The sequence below is a fragment of the Lottia gigantea genome (genome assembly GCF_000327385.1).
Source record: "Lottia gigantea unplaced genomic scaffold LOTGIsca_10, whole genome shotgun sequence".
NCBI lineage: Eukaryota > Metazoa > Mollusca > Gastropoda > Lottiidae > Lottia > Lottia gigantea.
Genome location: NW_008706747.1, coordinates 3,551,769 through 3,573,045, shown reverse-complemented (window position 1 = coordinate 3,573,045; position 21,277 = coordinate 3,551,769). Strand labels below are relative to the sequence as shown.

Here is a 21,277-nt window from a genome sequence, read left to right as displayed (position 1 = left end):
TAGATTTCACACAGGCTTCCCTTTATTCAATAAACAGTTCTGGCTTTATTTTTATCATCTGATTAGAATATCTTAAGGTATTTCGTTTCGTTTTTTTTATATGGGATGCTTCGCTCAATCTGACTTTCTAGCTCGAAGCTTGATTAAAATACCCCTGTTTTATCCCTGAATAGCAATCCTCTTAAACCGTTCAAGCTTTATATCTCCTAATCTGATTGAAATATCTTTCGTTTCATATTTTTTATATGGGATGTTTCACTCGTTTTTATTCTATGCGTCGATACATTCAATCTGAGTTATTTTTGATTCATTTCTTCAAACACTGAAATTTTGTTTCGCCTTTTTACTCTGCGTCGCTTCACTCTACTCGGATATTCCTGTCTTCATTAGCCCACGTGGTACAGAAAAGTAGGACGTAAAACTCCATTCATTTCATTTTCATTTCTACTCTGATATTCAAAGACCGGCTTGAATAAAAGACCATTAGAATTTCGTTTCGTTTTTATTCTATGCGCTGGTATAATCAACCAGATTCGTTAGGTATTTCGTTTCTTTTATTTAAAGGGACAGCTGCGCCATTTGTTTTGATCAATTATACTTTAGTCTCAGAAACTGGAATTTTTTTAACTAAAAACTAAGCCAATCAGTAATAGTGTTCCCAGCTTCGAAATTTGAACCTTCAAATCTATTTGTACAGAACTATCCGCGTTTGAATGTTAAAATGACGACTCGTCACCTGTCCCTTTAAGATGCGTCGCTTAGCCCAATTGAAAACTATTGTTTTGGGTTTCGTTTTGCGGACTGGATCATTAGTAAGGCCTACTTAGGATTTTCTACATAACATACAAGCAAAACAAAAACTACGGAAAATGAAAAAAGTAACTTTCTTACCGTAAGAAAAGACGTTATAAAAACTAAGAATAATGCTCCAGTGACAGCCATTTTTTCTTGAATAATTATATCCCTAGTTTGTTTACAGTTTCTCGGTCATTAGCCAGCTCTGAAATTACCAGATCTCACATTACAAATAATTGTAACACATTTGAAACTATCTTATCACATTAGATAACTATTAGACACCATTTCTTCAGCGACTTTTTCTTATAATTTGGTCTTTGGAGACCTTGCGACTTTTTCATTCGTCTCTTTTACTGTCATGCTAATTGCTAATTTCAGCGCGGTAAGCGACACATTATCGGTGGTGTAGGTTGGTGATGCCGGCTTCGAAGGCGTAGATGTTCGGATAGAGCAATTAACTCAGGTCCAACGTACTACAGACTGTGCACTTTACAGACAGTTGGAAATGTTTGGATGGAACAATAAATCAAGGCTCTGTGTGTTACAGGCTGTAAAAGTCAAAGATCCCTCGACAGTTGAAAAATTTCCCTCATTTAACACTACGTGGCGTTGTTCGTCTTCATTACACAAGTAGGATGTAAAAAAAAATTTGCTTAGAAGGTGTCTGTCAATTAACGAGATATTTAAGAAAATATTTTACTTACTTGCACATTAACTGGTGTAGAACGTTGATATGCATTGAACACTATTTAAACAGTGGAAAACGTCCTGTTGTGTGTATATATATAAGTCAAATTGTATATGTTTGTTTCAATCGATATAATCATATAGCTTATAATATAACATAGTAACAGATTTACTGCTAATTAGAACCATTTGACACATACAAATACTCAATTATACTGCATTGATTTTAAATTTCATACAGAACGTCTTTATTTCAATTCCATTCCAAACCGTTAAGTAATTCCACTGAATTTTCCTATCAAAGTAAAGGAACCATCATTCAAATATTTCGCTATTAGAAAGTCCGTCTTCTGGAACGTGCTCACAGCAATGCGTGCCTTAAGGAATATAGCCCTAATGTTCAGTTGTAAACTTAAATAAAACGGTTTGCTGGAAACGTAAGTTGCAAGTTGTCTATCATTACGTTTATATGTGTAACGTTACAGAGCGACACGTTCCGTAGATAACTTCATAAACACGTTACGTAACGTTATAAAAGAGGGACGCATTCAAATTCCAAACCGTAAGACGTCTCATAACGTTATAACTAAGCTACTCGTTCCGTAGACAAAACCAAAAATATACTCTTCGTAACGTCAATGAAAAAACTACACAACAAAGCGACTCTTTAAGTGGACAAAACTGTAAAAGTGCAACGACTGTACTTATTTCCTGACAAAACTATGAAAACGTAACCATCGTTATAACAAAGCTACACACAAAACGTTTCATAATGTTACAACAGGGTGACAGGTTCAGTAGATAAAACCGTCAAAATCATAAGAGTTTTGTTAACCGAGCACAAAATTGTAAAACGAAACGCAACGTTACGGTAAACTATATATTATATTTTGATACAACACAAAACGCTAAAAAACGTTACAAAAGAGCAAATCCGTCAGTAGATAATATCTTCAAAAACGTAAAAAAGCAGCGTACGTTTTGCTAACAGGACGCAACGCAAGACGTTATAGAGAAAAGTTGTCACTAGTATCCACAAGTTTACACACCACGTGCGTTCAGCAAGTTTCTCATACAACTAATGTGCTATAGTGGATTAAATGTCCAATAAGACGGGGAATATTATTGAACAGTACGACACGCCGCTCTCCTCGCCTCGTCATTTAGATCTGTCTCTTTCTGTGGCTAGTTGTTTTATCCAATATTGTTAATTAGAGCCAATTGCTTCAGCTTTTACTCTCAGCTGAGAGCAGGGGGCCGTGGTGGCTCTGTGTTGGACGCGTGCTCATTAACCAGGGTTCAATCTCGGCTTGGGTCGAAATAATACCTTTTGATTTTTTCAACACGGTTTCCCCTGTTGGGAAGTGCTGTGTTCATTAAATATCCCTCGACGACAATTTTAAATCGAAAAATTAGACCAATGCTACTGTCCTGGCAAAATTTTCCTTCCATGTTAAATTGAGGCAGTAAGGATCTAGGTGTGTGTTTTTTTTTTTGCATATTGGAAAAGGAACACTTCTAAAGATTGGATGTCCTTTTAAAAGGAAGTTGGTCATTCGGATCTGACGATGATCAGAGGCCCGTGTGACATCGCAAAGTGTCGGCTGACAAAATTTCTCCCTCGTGAGTGCCTATCGTTACCAATCTTTATTAGCCCAAAGATGAACAGAATAGTAAGACGTAAAACTCCATGTGATATTATTTTCATTTATTGCATAAAGTTATATATCATATCATCATAGGTTATTGGAATATGACCTTGACCTTAGACCGTATATATGACGTCGTCGATGATATTGTCAATGGAACCCACGGCATTATTTAAATCATATTCGGCACTCTGTACATCATCTTTGATGTTGACGAGTCGTCCAAGTAGGCTGCCGCTACCTAAAAAATAACAAGAATTTAATTGAACGTTTTCCGTGGGACATATCGTGTCGAGCTGGTAAGCAGAAAGTACTTGGAACAGTGGCAGTTTTTCTGTGGTCAGGATAAGACTAACTAGCTAGCAGATTGTTTGGTTCAAGGATAGTTTTTTATGGTCAGAATGAGACTAGATCATACCAAACTATCGTGTCAAACCAGCTAGTAGAATGTTTGATACAATGATAGTTTTCTGTGGTCAGAATGAGACTAGATCATACCAAACTATCGTGTCAAACTGGCTAGTAGAATGTTTGGTACAATGATAGTTTTTTATGGTCAGAATGAGACTAGATCATACCAAACTATCGTGTCAAACTAGCTAGTAGAATGTTTGATACAATGATAGTTTTCTGTGGTCAGAATGAGACTAGATCATACCAAACTATCGTGTCAAACCAGCTAGTAGATTGTTTGGTTCAATGATAGTTTTTTATGGTCAGAATGAGACTAGATCATACCAAACTATCGTGTCAAACTAGCTAGTAGAATGTTTGATACAATGATAGTTTTCTGTGGTCAGAATGAGACTAGATCATACCAAACTATCGTGTCAAACCAGCTAGTAGATTGTTTGGTACAATGACAGTTTTCTGTTGTTAGAATGGGACTAGAGTATACCAAACTATCGTGTCAAACTAGCTAGTAGATTGTTTTGTACAATGACAGTTTTCTGTGGTCAGAATGGGACTAGAGCATACCAAACTATCGTGTGTAACTAGCCAGCAGATTGACAGTTTTCTGTGGTCAGAATGGGACTAGATCATACCAAACTATCGTGTCAAACCAGCTAGTAGATTATTTTGTACAATGACAGTTTTCTGTGGTCAGAATGGGACTAGATCATACCAAACTATCGTGTCAAACCAGCTAGTAGATTGTTTTGTACAATGACAGTTTTCTGTGGTCAGAATGGGACCATCGTGTTAAACTAGCTAGTAATTCCCATTAATTTCAAATTATTTGCAAGGAATATTGTTATTGGATAATTGAATATTGCCGTACCAATCAAAAGCACCGGAAGAAAAATTGACTACTTACTAGAAGGTGTCGACCAATAGTCTTGAGTCACACCGTAGTTGTTGTAGTAGTCTCGAGTCGTACCGTAGTTATTGTTATAGGATGGAGACGTTCTCCTGTAGTAATACGGCGTTGTGTAGTCGTAGTTGTTGTAATTTCGGGTGGTACCGTAGTTGTTGTAGTAGTCTCGAGTCGTACCGTAGTTATTGTTATAGGATGGAGATGTTCTCCAGTAGTAGTACGGCGTTGTGTAGTCGTAGTTGTTGTAATTTCGGGTGGTACACGTAGTTGTTATAGTAGTCTCGAGTCGTACCGTAGTTATTGTTATAGGATGGAGATGTTCTCCAGTAGTAGTACGGCGTTGTGTAGTCGTAGTTGTTGTAATTTCGGGTGGTACCGTAGTTGTTGTAGTAGTCTCGAGTCGTACCGTAGTTATTGTTATAGGATGGAGATGTTCTCCAGTAGTAGTACGGCGTTGTGTAGTCGTAGTTGTTGTAATTTCGGGTGGTACCGTAGTTGTTATAGTAGTCTCGAGTCGTACCGTAGTTATTGTTATAGGATGGAGATGTTCTCCAGTAGTAGTACGGCGTTGTGTAGTCGTAGTTGTTGTAATTTCGGGTGGTACCGTAGTTGTTGTTATAGTCTGGAGTCGTACCGTAGTTATTGTAATAGGACGGAGATGTTCTCCAATAGTAGTACGGCGTTGTGTAGTCGTAGTTGTTGTAATTTCGGGTGGTACCGTAATTGTTATAGTAGTCTCGAGTCGTACTGTAGTTATTGTTATAGGATGGAGACGTTCTCCAGTAGTAGTACGGCGTTGTGTAGCCGTAGTTGTGGTAATTTCGGGTGGAGTATCTGTTATAGTAGTCTCGAGTCGTACCGTAGTTATTGTTATAGGATGGAGATGTTCTCCAGTAGTAGTACGGCGTTGTGTAGTCGTAGTTGTTGTAATTTCGGGTGGAGTATCTGTTATAGTAGTCTCGAGTCGTACCGTAGTTGTTGTTATAGTCTCGAGTCGTACCGTAGTTATTGTAATAGGACGGAGATGTTCTCCAGTAGTAGTACGGCGTTGTATAGTCGTAGTTGTTGTAATTTCGAGTAGTATCGTAGTTGTTGTAATAACCTAGCGTTGTACCATAGTTGTTGTTGTAACCAAGTGTGGTTACGTAGTCGTTGTAGCTCGTTGTAGTAGTTGGTGGTTCAACTGAAAAAAAGGATCAAAGTTAACAGATATAATTATGTGACTCTATTTCTTTCCTTTTTTAATTTAAGATGTCCGTAATGATTTGCACATTGTTACTTCTACTTACAGTTCGTCTACAATACGATTAAAGTGACTTCGGCTATTACAAAAGCCCCATCAGGACATCAGTGGCGACACCAGCCTCCAGAGACTGAAGGTACAAAAATGCGGCAACGGTAGAGTCGTGATCGTCTGACTGAGCGTCTGAAAGAGTTCTCCCAAGAAAGTTTTCGAAAATTTGAATTGATTTGGTGCTTACTGGCACAGATTTTGGGGCAGAAACGTATAAAAACCATATTGAGGGCGCAAAACATTTTTCAACGGGGGGAAATACAACCGTCACCCACAACCCCCACACCCACACGCCCTTTACCCCACTGGCGCCACCACTGCAGGACAGCTAGTTTTGTACAGTTAACTACTATTTCCAATACTGACTGTCCTGATGACGGGTGTCCTGATGAAGGCTATGCATTCCGAACATGCGTCGATAGCATGAAATGAGCTGTGGTCAGACCCAATCTCACCACCTCTCGTTACCGTGCCCCTACCTCGTCTGACCTCGATATCGAATCCAGTTCGTCCCACACTGCTGTCACTATGGAAAGTTATAGTAGTACATCTTCCCGACACTGAAAACAAAGAAAAAATATGGCTTCTGAAAATGGATAAGAGTTCGAAGCGAGGTGACACAAAGACATCGTATGCCGAGTTTCTCTGTATTTAAATTACAATCATTGCACACTGCATGGCAATGGTAGTAAAATTTATTATAAAATATTGCGAAATGGTGTCCTTAACAAACAAAATGGCGACATTTTTTTGCCTCGCCCCCTCTCCTCTAGCTACGGACCTGAAAAATGATCTTGAACATCTATCTAGTTTTTTTGATTATTGACCGAGTCTACATTGCGTATTGAATCTGATTGGTTGTAATATTTCTGTTTTATTGTGAAAGAATGCGGCAAATGTCAAAAAACAAAATGGCGCCTGAGATGCCAACAAGTTACCTGTTATAAGTTTATTCGTTGCTCTACCACAATCTTTTTGACCATCAATGGTAAGGTAATCATAATCGCAGGACGAATGTGCTTCGATGTCCATGGTCTTCACGTTGACGGTAATGGAGTCTGCGTTGTCCATACAGATGCTCCATGAACAGTCGACGTTGTTGCCATATGTGCTCGCATTAGGAGGGTACTTAACACGAACATTACTTAAATTGCTCACTCGACCACCACATGCTGAAAAATTTAAGACCTGCATTAATTTTGTGGTTTACGTGGCATCATCAAACACTTAGTTTTAGTGGAATTGCAAGAGCCACAGACGTTTGATTGAAAATTGGAATTATCCAAATTGATGCTATCGGCGTCCCCAATACATATACAATTTTTAGAAAACCTCTTTACAAACCCTTTACGTCAATTTAACATACTCACTGTCTCGCTTGTTTCTAACTGGAGCCTCTTCTTTGGTGACCTGCAACGCAAAATAGAGGAAATACTTTTAAAATATTGGAACCAAATGGCACTGTTGCTACTGTTGCTACTGCTGCTACGCTTAATATGGTGTTCCAAGAGTTCTTCTTCGATGCGTTCGATAATCGACCCAGAGCATGTTCGAGGATTCTAAAACGAACTGAAGATTGTTAATTGTACCCTCTGAGATCAAATTTTGATCACATGATAGTGAAATGCTTGAGCAAAGCTTCTGCCGTGTCGGATTTCAAAGGCAACTGCGTAGGTATGTTCGAATTACGATCCAAAACGCACTCTCAACGGTCATCACCTAAATATTAAACTTAAAGTACTTACGTCAAACGGCTTAGCGAGGACGCTACCGCTTACTATCAAAACGATCAAGGCTAGAAGCATCATTTTGAAAGAATGACAAATTGAAGCGTAGCTCCTCATTTTATAGAGAATTCTAATCCAATTACACGAAGGGATCTAAGGCTGTGTTTAATCAGCTTGTTTGATCAACTGCTCGACATTGACGTAACCTAAAGCTGAATCACAACTGAGGTGTTCGAATTCTTTTTTAATAATAATAATAAAAATGATAATAATAATGATAATATGGAAAATTTAATAATGATGATGATGGATGATGGATGATGGATGATGATGATGATGGATGATGATGGATGATGATGGATGATGATGGATGATGATGATGATGGATGATGGATGATGATGGATGATGATGGATGATGATGATGATGGATGATGATGATGGATGATGGATGATGATGGATGATGATGGATGATGATGATGATGATGATGATGATGATGAGGCTATTATTCCAAACCCTTTAAAGCTGCAATAACAAGTGTCCGTAAGCGCGTTTAACGTGTTTTTGCAGCTTAACTTGAAATATGTTTTGAAAGTTCCGTATTATTTTTTTATGTTAAAAGTCCAAATGTGACCGAAAGGTTTTCCAATAAATGTACATAAACCTGAATATACAATAGTTTAAATAATTTACATTATTGCGCACGTAAAAGAAGTAATATTTATTATTAGACTAATACATAATAAGTTGACACGTACTGTGTATACAGCTAGTTAAATAATATACTCTTGGTACAATATTATACATTAGTAGAATTTACTATAACTACAAATAGTATTAAGAGGAAATTTTAGTTTTTACTGTCTCCAATAATGTTTTTTTGTACGGACACTATTTTTGCCAATGTACATAGTGGCGAACTAGCACAAGGTTCTCTATCACAAACTGGCACAAGGTTCTCTATCACAAACTGGCACAAAGTTCTCTAGCACAAACTGACACAAGGTAACGAGCAAGTTTTCACACTGTGAAACAAATGTTTTGATCGAATGCTTTGCAAAGTTGCGTTGGTAGAACAGACACTGTTTCGAACTGGGTATACAAAAGTTTCCCAGTACGAACTGGTCACGCAAAAATTTTCAAGCACAAGCTTAGCACGCAAACGTTTTCCAGCACAGCAGGCAAGCCATGAAAAGGTTGTCCTGCACGAACTGTCCACAAGCTACAAATATGTCGAAGTGTCCTTATTAATATTTAATGCAAGATCAGGTGCTTTTGTCTGGATATTCGAACAACTAGGCACGGATTGTGCACTGACATCTAGTGTTTTCTGTGTTGATTTCTTTGACGATTTCCTCATCTCTTTGTCCAACACCAACGAGAAGAAGAAAGCTGAAAATAAGTAAAATTTGATTAGATCATTTAATTCCCTGTTTTAATGCACGTCCAATGTGTGTGCACGCCATCTTACGACGTTATGTTGAAATGCACGCGCATGTCGTAATATAACACATTTAACTACACTATATCAGGTCATATGACCATGCGTGTACACGTCATCCTACGACGTTATGTTGAAATGCACGCGCATGTCGTAATATAACACATTTAACTACGCTATATCAGGTCATATGACCATGCGTGTACACGTCATCCTACGACGTTATGTTGAAATGCACCTGCATTTTGAGCTTGGCATACTTGAACAACCTACCAAATACGGTACAGACTGAAGCAATATAAAACAACCCATGCCATCCTATGACTGGCTTCAACTCAGTCGCCAAAACTGACGAGGTGGCGGCGGCAATTATCTAAAATAAAAACAAAGAACAATACATATACTCCACAACACCTATCATTGGGATCAAGTTCAAGGGACGTAACTGATGAAAATATATTTCTTTAATTTGATAATCAAGGGAGGAGGTCAATCATAAGTGAGTAAGTATTTCATTATGAAAAGTGGTATGAGGTGTCTAGAAGAGAGAGTAAGCATACCCTGCCATACTAACCGATTCTGAAAACTGCAGTCGAAATATAATTATATAGTATTTTGGTCCATAAACCTTCATAGTAAGAGCAGACATCACCACAAAGATACCAGGGAAAGCTAAGTATATCAAGCACACCCAAGCAAAGAACATTTCCCTGCCCACGAACTCTGTACAGAGCAATGTAGAGAGGAAGATGCTGAACAGAGCTGTCGCCATGACCAAGGTTTTCTGAAATATATACAGATAATTAAAATTGAGCTCTCTCAACTCGTAAGGCAAATAATAAAATAACTGTACAGACAACTATCAGCCGGTAAGATAAATATTAAGATGATTATACAGATAGCTAATATTAAGCTCTATCAGCTGATAAAGTAGATATTTAGGTGACTATACAGATAAGCTGGTAAAGTAAATATTTAGATGACTATACAGATAGCTAATATTAAGCTCTATCAGCTGGTAAAGTAGATATTTAGGTGACTATACAGATAAGCTGGTAAAGTAAATATTTAAATGACTATACAGATAGCTCAAATTAAGCTCTATCGGCTGGTAAAGTAAATATTTAGATGACTATACAGATAGCTGAAATTGAGCTCTATCAGCTGATATAGTAAATATTTAGATGACTATAACAGAGAGCTGAAATTGAGCTATATCAGCTGGTAAAGTAAATATTTAGATAACTATACAGATAGCATAAATTGAGCTCTATCAGCTGGTAAAGTAAATATTTAGATAACTATACAGATAGCTGAAATTAAGCTCTTTCAGCTGGTGAAGTAAGTATTATGATAATACTGATAACTGATATTGAGCTTTATCAGCTTGCAATCATAATATTTAAACGGCCGTATCTCTCTATGTAACCTAGCGGTTTGAAAATATAGAGAATGAAAAAGTAGAGGTACCTCAAGTCCAATTTTATCGGCCACCAGCCCTACTGCTATTCTACCACATACGTTGAAAATAGAACTGACAGACGATACGGTTGCTAGGTAATGGTCGTCATGGATAAACGTCTGACCAAATGTCTGAATAATATAGCAGGAATTTGTCAAGCTCGACAAAGAGGGAAAATATTTTGGTGATTTTATCATTATAAGAATGCATCTGCTCTGCACTTTCTAGGGATGATAAAGTACATCGTTAGCCACGGGTTAAGCCAGACATTCGACGACGATAATATTCAAATATGTTCCTCTCAGATCAGATGAAATGGGTTAGGTCTTCAGAATTTTCCCGGGCACCCCACATCACCTGTAAAAACGTGCCTGGTTCCCCCACCTTGTATATGGTATAGGTATAACCAAATCCCATACCAAAAGAAAGCATCAAAAACCAGATTATGTAAAACTTTCTGCTTGTTAGAGCTTCTTTTACTGTCATGCTTTTTTCTTGGATTTTTCTGGAATGAAAATGACATAAAGTTTTTCGTTGTACTTTTCTGCTTTGGCTATTCTTTAGGCTTCGTTTCTGCAACACGTCAAATCTTTCACCCACCATCAAAATTGGATCAGATTGAGCATCATTCTACTGTTCTGCATGAGAGAAAATAGCAGGAGGAGGCTTACATCGGTATTTCCTTGTTTTTCCTTTCCATAGTTTGACCATCACTACCAGTCTTCTCCACCTCTTCTTTCAGATGTTTGGACTTGCTGCTTTCTATCTACAAATACAATGAAAATTGGTCCCCTTTCAGACGTGATAAATCATTTATTTGGCCATCAGAGGCATTGGTGGTAATAAAGTACTAAAGAGATTCGTGTGGTCAGAATGGATCATTCTTAAAACCAGTAATAGCCCAGTTATGAATAATTTTGACTCCGTGTCCTGCTCCGCTAGCGGTAATCACAGCGGTATCATTGCGCTGTGAGCACACACCAGCATGAATCGCTTATTGAAAATAGTAACAGTTTGTTTTCAAGCAAAATTAATACTGAGACAAAGAAATAAAATCTAAACTCAAGATCACGGAAATAGTATGAGGAACGAACCTCTGGAGACTCTGGTGGTTTGAAGATCAGACATAAACCAATAATCTGGAGACCAACTAGACACCCTCCAACCAGTAGAAAACAGGATGGTACCCTGTCCAACAAGTCATCTTGGCTGAAATACCTGAAGAGAGAGAGAATGGGTACGGGAGTTAGTGGGGGTTCAATCAACATATCTTTGTAGGAGAGGCGGAGAAGGTGATTTTGCCCGTACGCTGTCCAAGGAATCATCTTGGCTTAAATACCCACCGAAAGCAGAAAGGAAACGGACTGATTAGGGGTTGACCTAACACGCTGTTTCATCCAATCAGCGTTGGCAAAGTTTTCTATTCAGTAACTGACTTAATGGTTAAGAAATTTTATAATCACGTTGACATTTTGACTGGCATCCGGCGTTGGGTTCTAAGTAAACCGCTTCGCTGCCTAAATGATCTAAGTGTTACAAAGAATCGAAGGTCATTGCGGGAGAGTTAAAGCTTTATTCAGATTGAAGAACTGCCATCTTACCTGTCTTCGCCATCTTGAATATCGGGGGAATAATTCTCAGGGTTTATGTACTCTGTGACCACAAAATTAAAAATAAAGGAACATAAGCCATATCCTGTTACTATGATTCCAACTACGAGACCTTTATTATTAGGAAACCACTGGAATGAAACCAATATATAACAATTCGTGCGTCCTTAAGTGTAGTTATTGGGCTAATGAAATGAAATGTAGTTTTATATCCCACTGTTCTGTATCTTATTGGACTAATGAAATGAAATGGAATTTTATATCCTACTGTTCTATATCTTATTGGACTAATGAAATGAAATGTAGTTTTATATCCCACTGTTCTGTATCTTATTAGACTAATGAAATGAAATGGAATTTTATATCCTACTGTTCTGTATCTTATTGGACTAATGAAATGAAATGTAGTTTTATATCCCACTGTTCTGTATCTTATTAGACTAATGAAATGAAATGGAATTTTATATCCTACTGTTCTGTATCTTATTGGACAAATGAAATGAAATGGAATTTTATATCCTACTGTTCTGTATCTTATTGGACTAATGAAATGAAATGTAGTTCTATATCCCACTGTTCTGTATCTTATTAGACTAATGAAATGAAATGGAATTTTATATCCTACTGTTCTGTATCTTATTGGACAAATGAAATGAAATGGAATTTTATATCCTACTGTTCTGTATCTTATTAGACAAATGAAATGAAATGGAATTTTATATCCTACTGTTCTGTATCTTATTGGACTAATGAAATGAAATGTAGTTTTATATCCTACTGTTCTGTATCTTATTGGACTAATGAAATGAAATGGAATTTTTTATCCTACTGTTCTGTATGTTATTGAACTAATGAAATGAAATAGAGTTTTATATCCCACTGTTCTGTATCTTATTGTACAAATGAAATGAAATGGAATTTTATATCCTACTGTTCTGTATCTTATTAGACTAATGAAATGAAATATAGTTTTATATCCTACTGTTCTGTACCTTATTGGACTAATGAAATGAAATAGAGTTTTATATCCTACTGTTCTGTATCTTATTAGACTAATGAAATGAAATGGAGTTTTATATCCTACTGTTCTGTATCTTATTGGACTAATGAAATGAAATGGAATTTTATATCCTACTGTTCTGTATCTTATTGGACTAATGAAATGAAATGGAATTTTATATCCTACTGTTCTGTATCTTATTGGACTAATGAAATGAAATGGAATTTTATATCCTACTGTTCTGTATCTTATTGGACTAATGCAATGCAGTTTTATTGTTTTGGGTCTCAACACACATTGCATCAGATTGTGATCGTACCACAATAGCCTATAGCTAATCAGCGCCAACCTACCTCCATTGCATCTTTAAAGGCAAGAGGGTAGACTAACGAATGTCCGACACCATAAAGAACACCAAATGTTCCTATCACACCCAACAAAGACAGTTTAACAGAGAAATAGGTCAATATGACCCCTAATCTGAAACATGAATTAAAATGGAACAACTCAGTCATTTCATATCACAAAAAAACATTGGCTGCCCCCCTCACTTATAAAATTTCGTACGCTTGTTCAGTTTTACAAAACAAAACTTAACAATAGCTACATGCAAGCATGTTATTGGCTAGTTTCAAAATCGGTTGACATGTGAATTGTTATACCTGGTAAACGAACACATGGAAGAAAAATATTTCGGATGATGGACACACCCAATCTCGAATAGTTAAAAAGAAATTTGAAACTTACGAGCTCATGAAACAAGCCAAGGCGAGGAACATTTTGGTAGATAGATACATCTCCAAGAAGGCTAATAAAGACGACAGTAACGCACCGGCCGCAGTATGAGAAGAGGCAATCCAAAGCGATTCGGCATAGTTGGTATTCGTATATACCGCTTTCTTTCTTAGATAGGAAGTCACGTACGGCGTGATATTTCCTAAAAGATATGAAATTAGGTTTTGGTTATATTTTTCAGTTGCCATCTCATGGGCGGACTGGGGTTTGGGACCCACTGGACGGGGTCCGACGGTGGTTCTTTCCCTATGCAAAGTGAAAAGAAATTTGAGAATGAAGGCTAATTTTTTTACGTTCAAAATGCACGTACATACCAAATAAATAGGTTGCTCCAATAGACACGTGTAGAATGAAACCTCCGACAACCGTCAAAACACCACGTACTGGAAGAGACTTTATCCTGTCTCTGAATGATGCCATCTTTTCAGAATCAAGTACCGTACCAACTCCCAGTTCACTAGACTAGCATACTCTTATTCCCTTGTTACCTTCCCGTTTGGGTTTGCGATCTTTTGAGTTCATCACGAATACATTTCAATTCTATTGAAAGATGGAGAATCTAGGAATTATGTTATTAAAATTATGTCATATGATAACAAAACCCTAATCTAATCGACAGGTAGAGATAGGCATGTCATATGTTAGTCATCGTGATATCTCTGACCTTGTGATCAGGGTGGAGAATTGGAGTGCAGTGAGTCAGTGGCTTCACTACAATTGGGACTGGTTGAACCAAGTTCGGTCGAGGTTAAGCTCATGTTTTAGCTAGAAAGTAGAAAATGCTTAATTTACTGACGACATTCAGCCCGCAAAATATGAAATTCTCTCAGATGTCTATAGTTAAAATTTCAATTGTTTTCTGATTCTGACAGTCGCAGTGCGGACCGCGCTAGTTGCTTCCATTGATCTGTTAAGTTAAGAGCTACTTCCCTTTATCTGTAAGGTTAACAGAAACCTCCCTTGAGCTGTAAAGTTAACAGCTATCTCCCCTGATCTATAAGATTAACAGTTACCTGTCTTGATCTGTAAGGTTAACAGTTACCTCCCTTGATCTGTAAGGTTAGAGTTACCTCCCTTGATCTATAAGGTTAATAACAATTACCTCCCCTAATCTGTAAGATTAACAGTTATCTGCCTTGAGCTGTAAGGTTAACAGTTATCTCCCCTGATCTATACGGTTAACAGTTATCTCCCTTGAACTGTAAGGTTTACAGTTATCTCCTTTGAGTTGCATGAATACTGCTTGATACCTTGCACCTCCCTAAGCTTTGTCTCTGCAAATCACCTTGCCATTTCTGTGTACAAATACAATACCCTGGGCCGTTTTTGGTGCAAATATGATAACACAGTGTCAGTTTGGTTTATGATTTAATAAACTAATAAATGATGATAAAATTGCATAGATAAATAGAATCATAAAATATATTCTGAGAGATGTGGAAAAAATCATAAATGTCACTCACATGAGACTAACAATCAAGGCTCCATCAGTAGTACATTAAAGATCCCTTGACATTTGGAAATTTCATGAGACTAACAACCAAGGATCTATGAGATGTACAGTAAAGATCCCTTGACGTTTGGAAATTTCATGAGACTAACAACCAAGGATCTATGAGATGTACAGTAAAGATCCCTTGATGTTTGGAAATTGATATGAGAGTATTATTGGTTATGGCACTATTCTGGAAAATTGTCCTCATTGCATACTGCTGTGGTATATGACACGTAATTATGTACCTGGTAAAGCATTCACTAGTGTTCAAAGTGTTAACTAAATTCCTTTCTTTTTACGTTTTCCCACGTTGTACCCTTCTTATGATATTAAGATAATGGGGTCAATAAGACAATAGGTGGCATCTACGCTAGAACATGTTGGCTTTTGACTGATCAAAAACATAACAACAAAAAACTTGAATAATTTAAAGGGACAGGTGGGCCATTTTTTGTCCGATAACACTTTAGTGTTAGAAATGGGAATTATTTAGCTTGGCCAATCAGTAATAGTGTTCACAGTCAAAATTTGTGCCTTCAAATCCATGTGTGTCCAGAATGATCCGCATTTGAATGTTAAAATGACGACTCATCAATTTAAGATATTCTGTGATATATAGAAAGAGTGAGTAAAATTCCTAGTTTGTATTTTTAAAGGAATTATGTGATTTTCGTACATTTCTAGTACTTCTGAATCTATTTTCATATATATTCAAGACTAAAATCAACCTTCCAAAATGACGCATCTGTTCCATTAATGTGGTGATTTTGAAAATGACAGTAAAGTAGCACTTGAGGAATTTAGGCAGGAGTAAAAAACATGAGTAAAAAATCAAAAACAGAAATTGATCAAAATTCTCCATCGGAATCGGAATCCCAACCACATGATTCAATTTTCGCCTCATTATCGAAGTCTACCTCAATATCATATTGGAAATCTGGATCATCAGGTTTTTTACGATTTCTTTCAAAAAGTGCGTCCATGCGTAGCTTTTTCCGTTGTAACGTTTCTTCGTCTACTTTGTTGAGGTTTTCTTCAGGGTCTATTTTATCGAGATCGTTATTTCGAGCTAAACTGGCTTCTAGGCTCATTCCTGTAAGTTTGTCTTTCGCTATTGTGAGTAATCGTACTAGCTGACCTCGCGGAATCAAATTAATAAATCGTTTATGTTTCGAGTCTTGTAGTTCCAACACAACATTGTCAATTTTGGAATTTTTGTCGAAATCTCGTAAAGGCATTGTGCGTCTACGCATTTTATTCGTGTGCATGTCCACATACGAGATCACTAATCCCACAGGATCGAATTTCAGTCCACATTTCTTAACTAAGAAGTCATTTTCTTCCATCTTGAAACCTGATCTGAAATAGAAACAGAAATTGTCTATATAAGGTAATGAAAGGGAGATTACTCCAGAACCTAGTTTTGACTATCAATTTTAATTTGCAAAAGAAGTGTATAACGGACTAAGACTGCAAGAACAGTCAATTAGTTGATTGTTTGTGGTAATCAATAATGAATGGGTATTGCCAAGACAGTAGCCCATCTCCTACCACATTTTTTTCGCTGTTTTTTTTTTTTGTTAACAATCTTGCCTTGGTAACATACTTGAAAAGTGTGGTCTATATGTTGTTGTTCGAGAAAATTTCCGTCATTGAAAACTGTAGGTCGTAAAACTCCATTTCATTTCATTTTTGTTACCTTAATACAGCCCTCACCATTTTGTGGTTTGAAAATCAAGTCCCTTCCTCGGCCGAAAATCGCAGTGTTTCTGCAAAAATGTCGCTCTAAAAACTATGAATTGAATTAGAACAAATGCCGAGAATATCTTTACGTATGCTAAAATAAACTAACCAGAGAAACCATCAAAATCGGTGGAAAAATTCAAAGATTTGCATTCTTGACAACATGTAATGACATGTAAACAAATCCGACCTTGACCTTTCATGATTGGATTCGTACAAACTAAGATTTAATTTGCATTCTTTGAAACGCAAATTAATCAAATTTGTAGAAATATGAGTATCTTTGCTTAAAAATTTGAAACGTTTGAAATTGAACAAACTGTGTATATATTTTCTTTTTAATCCAACAAATATTAGAGAATTTTATGTTTCTGCGATTCGGAAAATATCCAGAATTATCATTTATTTGACTGACGCATGCGTATTTCTCTCCCGCAAGACAGCAATGGCGGCGAAAATTGCTTTTTTCATTGTGGAAAAGTTTTAAAATCGGATTTCTTTGATGCCAAGTGTTTAGAAAAATATTTTGTATATTTGTTGTATTGTTGAAGTTTTGTTTAGTTACTGAAAATTGTTAATGGTATATTTCCTTTAGTACTTTTTTCGTAAATCGAATAAAATGTCTCGAAAACAAAGCAAATTCGTTGACCCGATTTCTGTCATTCATTGTCAATTTCTGCACAAGAATGCATGATAAACGAGAAAAGATTGCTTAGCAACTTATAGTATTTAACTGAAATATATACTACTATACATTGAAGGATGCATTTGCACTTTTGCATCAGTTGGCCTTAGTTTTCTTGGCATCTCTAGAACACTGCAGTGATTTCATTAGCCTAAGCGTTTAAAATGATAAAGTTGAAAAATAAAGAGTAGGCTAATATAGCTAGCCTTGCAAATTTTCCTCATTGCACACTGCATTACATCACCTTTCTAAATTGTGAATCATAAGACCGAATTTAAAGTAGAAAATTTACATTTGGACGCAAAAAATCTGCAGATCAAAATTTAGAGCAGATTTCAGCTTTTTTTTCTCCTGAAATTCAATCAAAAGAGCTTGATCATTCAGATCTGTTTCTCCATTTCAGAATTCAAAATGTTGTGGCCAATGTTATTAGATATGTCACGAGATGATTGCAAGAGAGTTTTAAGACGGCTGGAATTAGAAGGTTACTCGGCCGTACTGTCAGCTTTCAGAGCTCAGGGAGATCTAACAAAGGAAAAGAAGAAAATTTTGCAAGATTTACAGAATATTTTGAGCATTTCTACTGAGCGACATCGTGCTGAAGTCAGACGAGCTGTCAATGATGAGAAATTTGCGACAATTGCTCACAAGTATGTTTAGACAAACTGCTATTACGTTTTGATGGAAATACGATTTAAAAAAGTATTCTGGACTATTTTGCAAAACTTTGAAAAGTTGTATATTACCAACACTAGCATTAAGCAAAGTTTGAGCCTATTATTAAAAGTTTAATCAACAATCTGTACTGAAACACTTAAGTGAGATTTTTTTAGTGTCAATTTCAAAGAAAAACCAAATTATCATACATCATTGGTTTTTTTCTGATCAAATTCATTCCTGAGATTTCATGAAAAATTAAACAGTTCAATTCTATTTCTATTGGAAATTTACCAGAATTTTAACAAAAATTCTCATAAGATCGAAATATTTAATTCATTTATTTAAAATATTTTCAGTATATCTGGTGCCAATACGACATCAGAATGGCTGATAGAAGGAAGACGTTTAATTCCACTGATGCCAAGATTGGTGCCACAGACAGCTTTCACTGATGCTGCTAATAGGGTGGCTAACGCTCAGGCTGAGAAGAATGCCATGTTACCTGCTCCTAAGAACACTGCTGGACGCGATGGTAAGTAAGAATTCAAACAGAGTTTACAATTTAATGTCTGGTTCTCGTGCAATTAAGCAACAGCAGTCTTCGACTTTAAAATTTTCAGATTTTTTTGTCTGGTTTCCTCCTGTGATGCATTACCGAAAAAAAGCGTTGAGCCATTCGAATGGGACAATAAACCATGGCCCAGTGTGCTACAGACTAAAAACCTTAAGTCCATCGACAGTAGGAAATAAAAAAAAGCCTAATGCTGCTGTCTTTGCAAAACTTTCCCCTTTAGCACTCTGCATGTTTTCGCCTATCTTCATTGCCACCCAATATGGTGCAGAAGAGTAGGGCATAAATCTCCATTTATTTCATTTTTATTTCCAGTTGGTCCTCTGATATATTCTGGTGGAATGTCATCAGTTGGTGTTGGAACCTCTACTAAAGTCTCGCGACCCTCTAGTCCAGCTTCTAATGTTGTCGTTCTACCTAGTGGTGCTTCTATACATATCAAAGGTAATAAAAAATACCAAATAAACATTATTAGTTATGTGGACTGTCTGAAATGGAAGGGGAATTGACAATCTAAATACTGAATAAACATTATTAGCTATGTGAACTCTCTGAAAGGGATTCTGAGTTGACAAACCCCAAATACTAGAAACATATTATTAGCTCTGTGAAATCTCTGAAAGTTTAGCTAGTATGCAAACCCAAATTTACCCTTAATTTGATTTTTTGTTTCAGGAGTTCTACACCCTGATGAAGAAGAAGAAATGCAGACGAGAAAACGGCGCAGAAGTCAATCCTCTGATAGTTTGTCCTCTGTGTCAACCCAGACTCCCAGGATAGCCTACAGCTCTACCCCCCAGGCCTCACATAATACCATGTCCCCTGTCAAAATAACCATCAGTAAATCTCCCCAGGGTAGGGGCATTCCCTCTACATCACATACACAACCTCCAAAGGTAAGACATTCTAGGAACTTTATCTCTGTTCAGAACAAATTTGATAGTAAATGGCATAAAAAGATTAGAAGAGCTTAGTTTGTGGCCTGCTAGGACAGTGGAATAGCTCAGTCTGTAGTTAGTTGGATTGTCGTCTGCTAGGACAGTGGAATAGCTCAGTCTGTAGTTAGTTGGATTGTCGTCTGCTAGGACAGTGAAATAGCTCAGTCAGTAGCAAGTTGGATTGTCGTCTGCTAGGACAGTGGAATAGCTCAGTCAGTAGTTAGTTGGATTGTCGTCTGCTAGGACAGTGGAATAGCTCAGTCTGTAGCAAGTTGGATTGTCGTCTGCTAGGACAATGGAATGGCTCAGTTGGTAGTAAGTTGGATTGTCATCTGCTAGGACAATGGAATAGCTGAGTCAGTAGTAAGTTGGATTTTTGTCTGCTAGAACAGTGGAATGGCTCAGTCAGTCGGTTGTCAGGCAATAAGTAGCTGTCTGTTCTACATATAACATGGAGTTTTCTTTTATGGGTTGAACCCGAGCCAAATTTGGAAATTTTTTTCAAATTTGCTGAAATTTTTAATTTTTATATTTTCAGGTTATATTAGTAACAAGTTCTGGACAATCGATGACTCCTACAGTAATTCACAAATCAGTCTCAGTACCCATTGTACGAGCATCCACTGCAACGTCTACATCAATGGCTGGCATGAACCGAAGCTCCATCATGATGCCCAACAGTCCACCAGTAACTCTGTCCTCATCTAATCTAGTAACAGTGTCCTCTCATTCTTTTACTTCACCTACAAGTACAGGTAAGTTTTTTGATTTGAGGTTGTGGTTTTAACAGGAAGGGAGGGTCACATTGCAAATGACTAGAGCCCATCTCCTGTTACTTTTGTGTCCAATTCAGGAGACTTTAAAAAAAATTGGACTTTAGGTGTATGGGAAAAAGGAGCTCATCTATAGAAATGTCAGACCAGAAGTTGTTTTGTGCATCAGGGGCAATAACTCTATAATGAATACTATAACTCATTATTTCAGTGAGCAGTACATCAACATTAATGGGCTCACCACCTGTGTTCCAACCTTCACTAGCTGGTAAACCTAGATTTAGAACTATACCGAGACAGAGATTCCCTACAGTAAGTTATCTTATATTGTAATATTGTGGTCTTGAATTAAGAAGCAAAACATGGAGTTGTTTCCCTTTTGACAGCAGATTGTGATCTTGTAGTATTAACTATATGCTTAGAGTGATTTTCCTTGAAATATCACATAACAAAGTCTTTGGAATATAAGATGATTTGACATGCCTTATTGTTGTCTTGAAATATTACCTGTATACATAGAGTAATTTCCCTTTGTTGACATATGAAGCAGATGGAATGTTCAAGTGGTAAGTGATGAATTTAAATGATCAATTGATTCTAGATAAATAAGACGCTACACATTTTGAAATTT

The 21,277-nt window shown here is 36.9% G+C and overlaps 4 protein-coding genes across 4 annotated transcripts; 1 reads left to right on the top strand and 3 right to left on the bottom strand.

Annotated features, from left to right (window-relative positions):
- Window positions 1-3,171: 3,171 nt before the first annotated feature.
- Window positions 3,172-7,556, bottom strand: LOTGIDRAFT_230024 (hypothetical protein; the record flags this gene model as incomplete). Its single annotated transcript, XM_009046226.1, has 7 exons — window positions 3,172-3,375; window positions 4,453-5,397; window positions 5,453-5,635; window positions 6,226-6,306; window positions 6,685-6,918; window positions 7,117-7,156; window positions 7,492-7,556. Coding segments are annotated over 7 exons (1,673 nt in total), but the record flags the coding sequence as incomplete, so codon positions are not given.
- Window positions 7,557-8,695: 1,139 nt separating this feature from the next.
- LOTGIDRAFT_156211 (hypothetical protein) lies at window positions 8,696-14,201 on the bottom strand (the record flags this gene model as incomplete). The annotated part of the gene is made up of 11 exons (XM_009046225.1): window positions 8,696-8,865; window positions 9,188-9,287; window positions 9,489-9,698; window positions 10,385-10,507; window positions 10,761-10,881; window positions 11,048-11,142; window positions 11,471-11,594; window positions 11,978-12,117; window positions 13,340-13,466; window positions 13,734-13,923; window positions 14,096-14,201. The coding sequence occupies 11 exons, from the start codon at window positions 14,199-14,201 to the stop codon at window positions 8,696-8,698; spliced, it is 1,506 nt and encodes a 501-aa protein (XP_009044473.1).
- A 1,923-nt stretch (window positions 14,202-16,124) lies between these two features.
- Window positions 16,125-16,622, bottom strand: LOTGIDRAFT_109371 (hypothetical protein; the record flags this gene model as incomplete). Its single annotated transcript, XM_009046224.1, has 1 exon — window positions 16,125-16,622. The coding sequence occupies one exon, from the start codon at window positions 16,620-16,622 to the stop codon at window positions 16,125-16,127; it is 498 nt and encodes a 165-aa protein (XP_009044472.1).
- A 1,505-nt stretch (window positions 16,623-18,127) lies between these two features.
- Window positions 18,128-18,904, top strand: LOTGIDRAFT_109747 (hypothetical protein; the record flags this gene model as incomplete). Its single annotated transcript, XM_009046223.1, has 2 exons — window positions 18,128-18,354; window positions 18,721-18,904. The coding sequence occupies 2 exons, from the start codon at window positions 18,128-18,130 to the stop codon at window positions 18,902-18,904; spliced, it is 411 nt and encodes a 136-aa protein (XP_009044471.1).
- Between the last annotated feature and the right edge of the window lie 2,373 nt (window positions 18,905-21,277).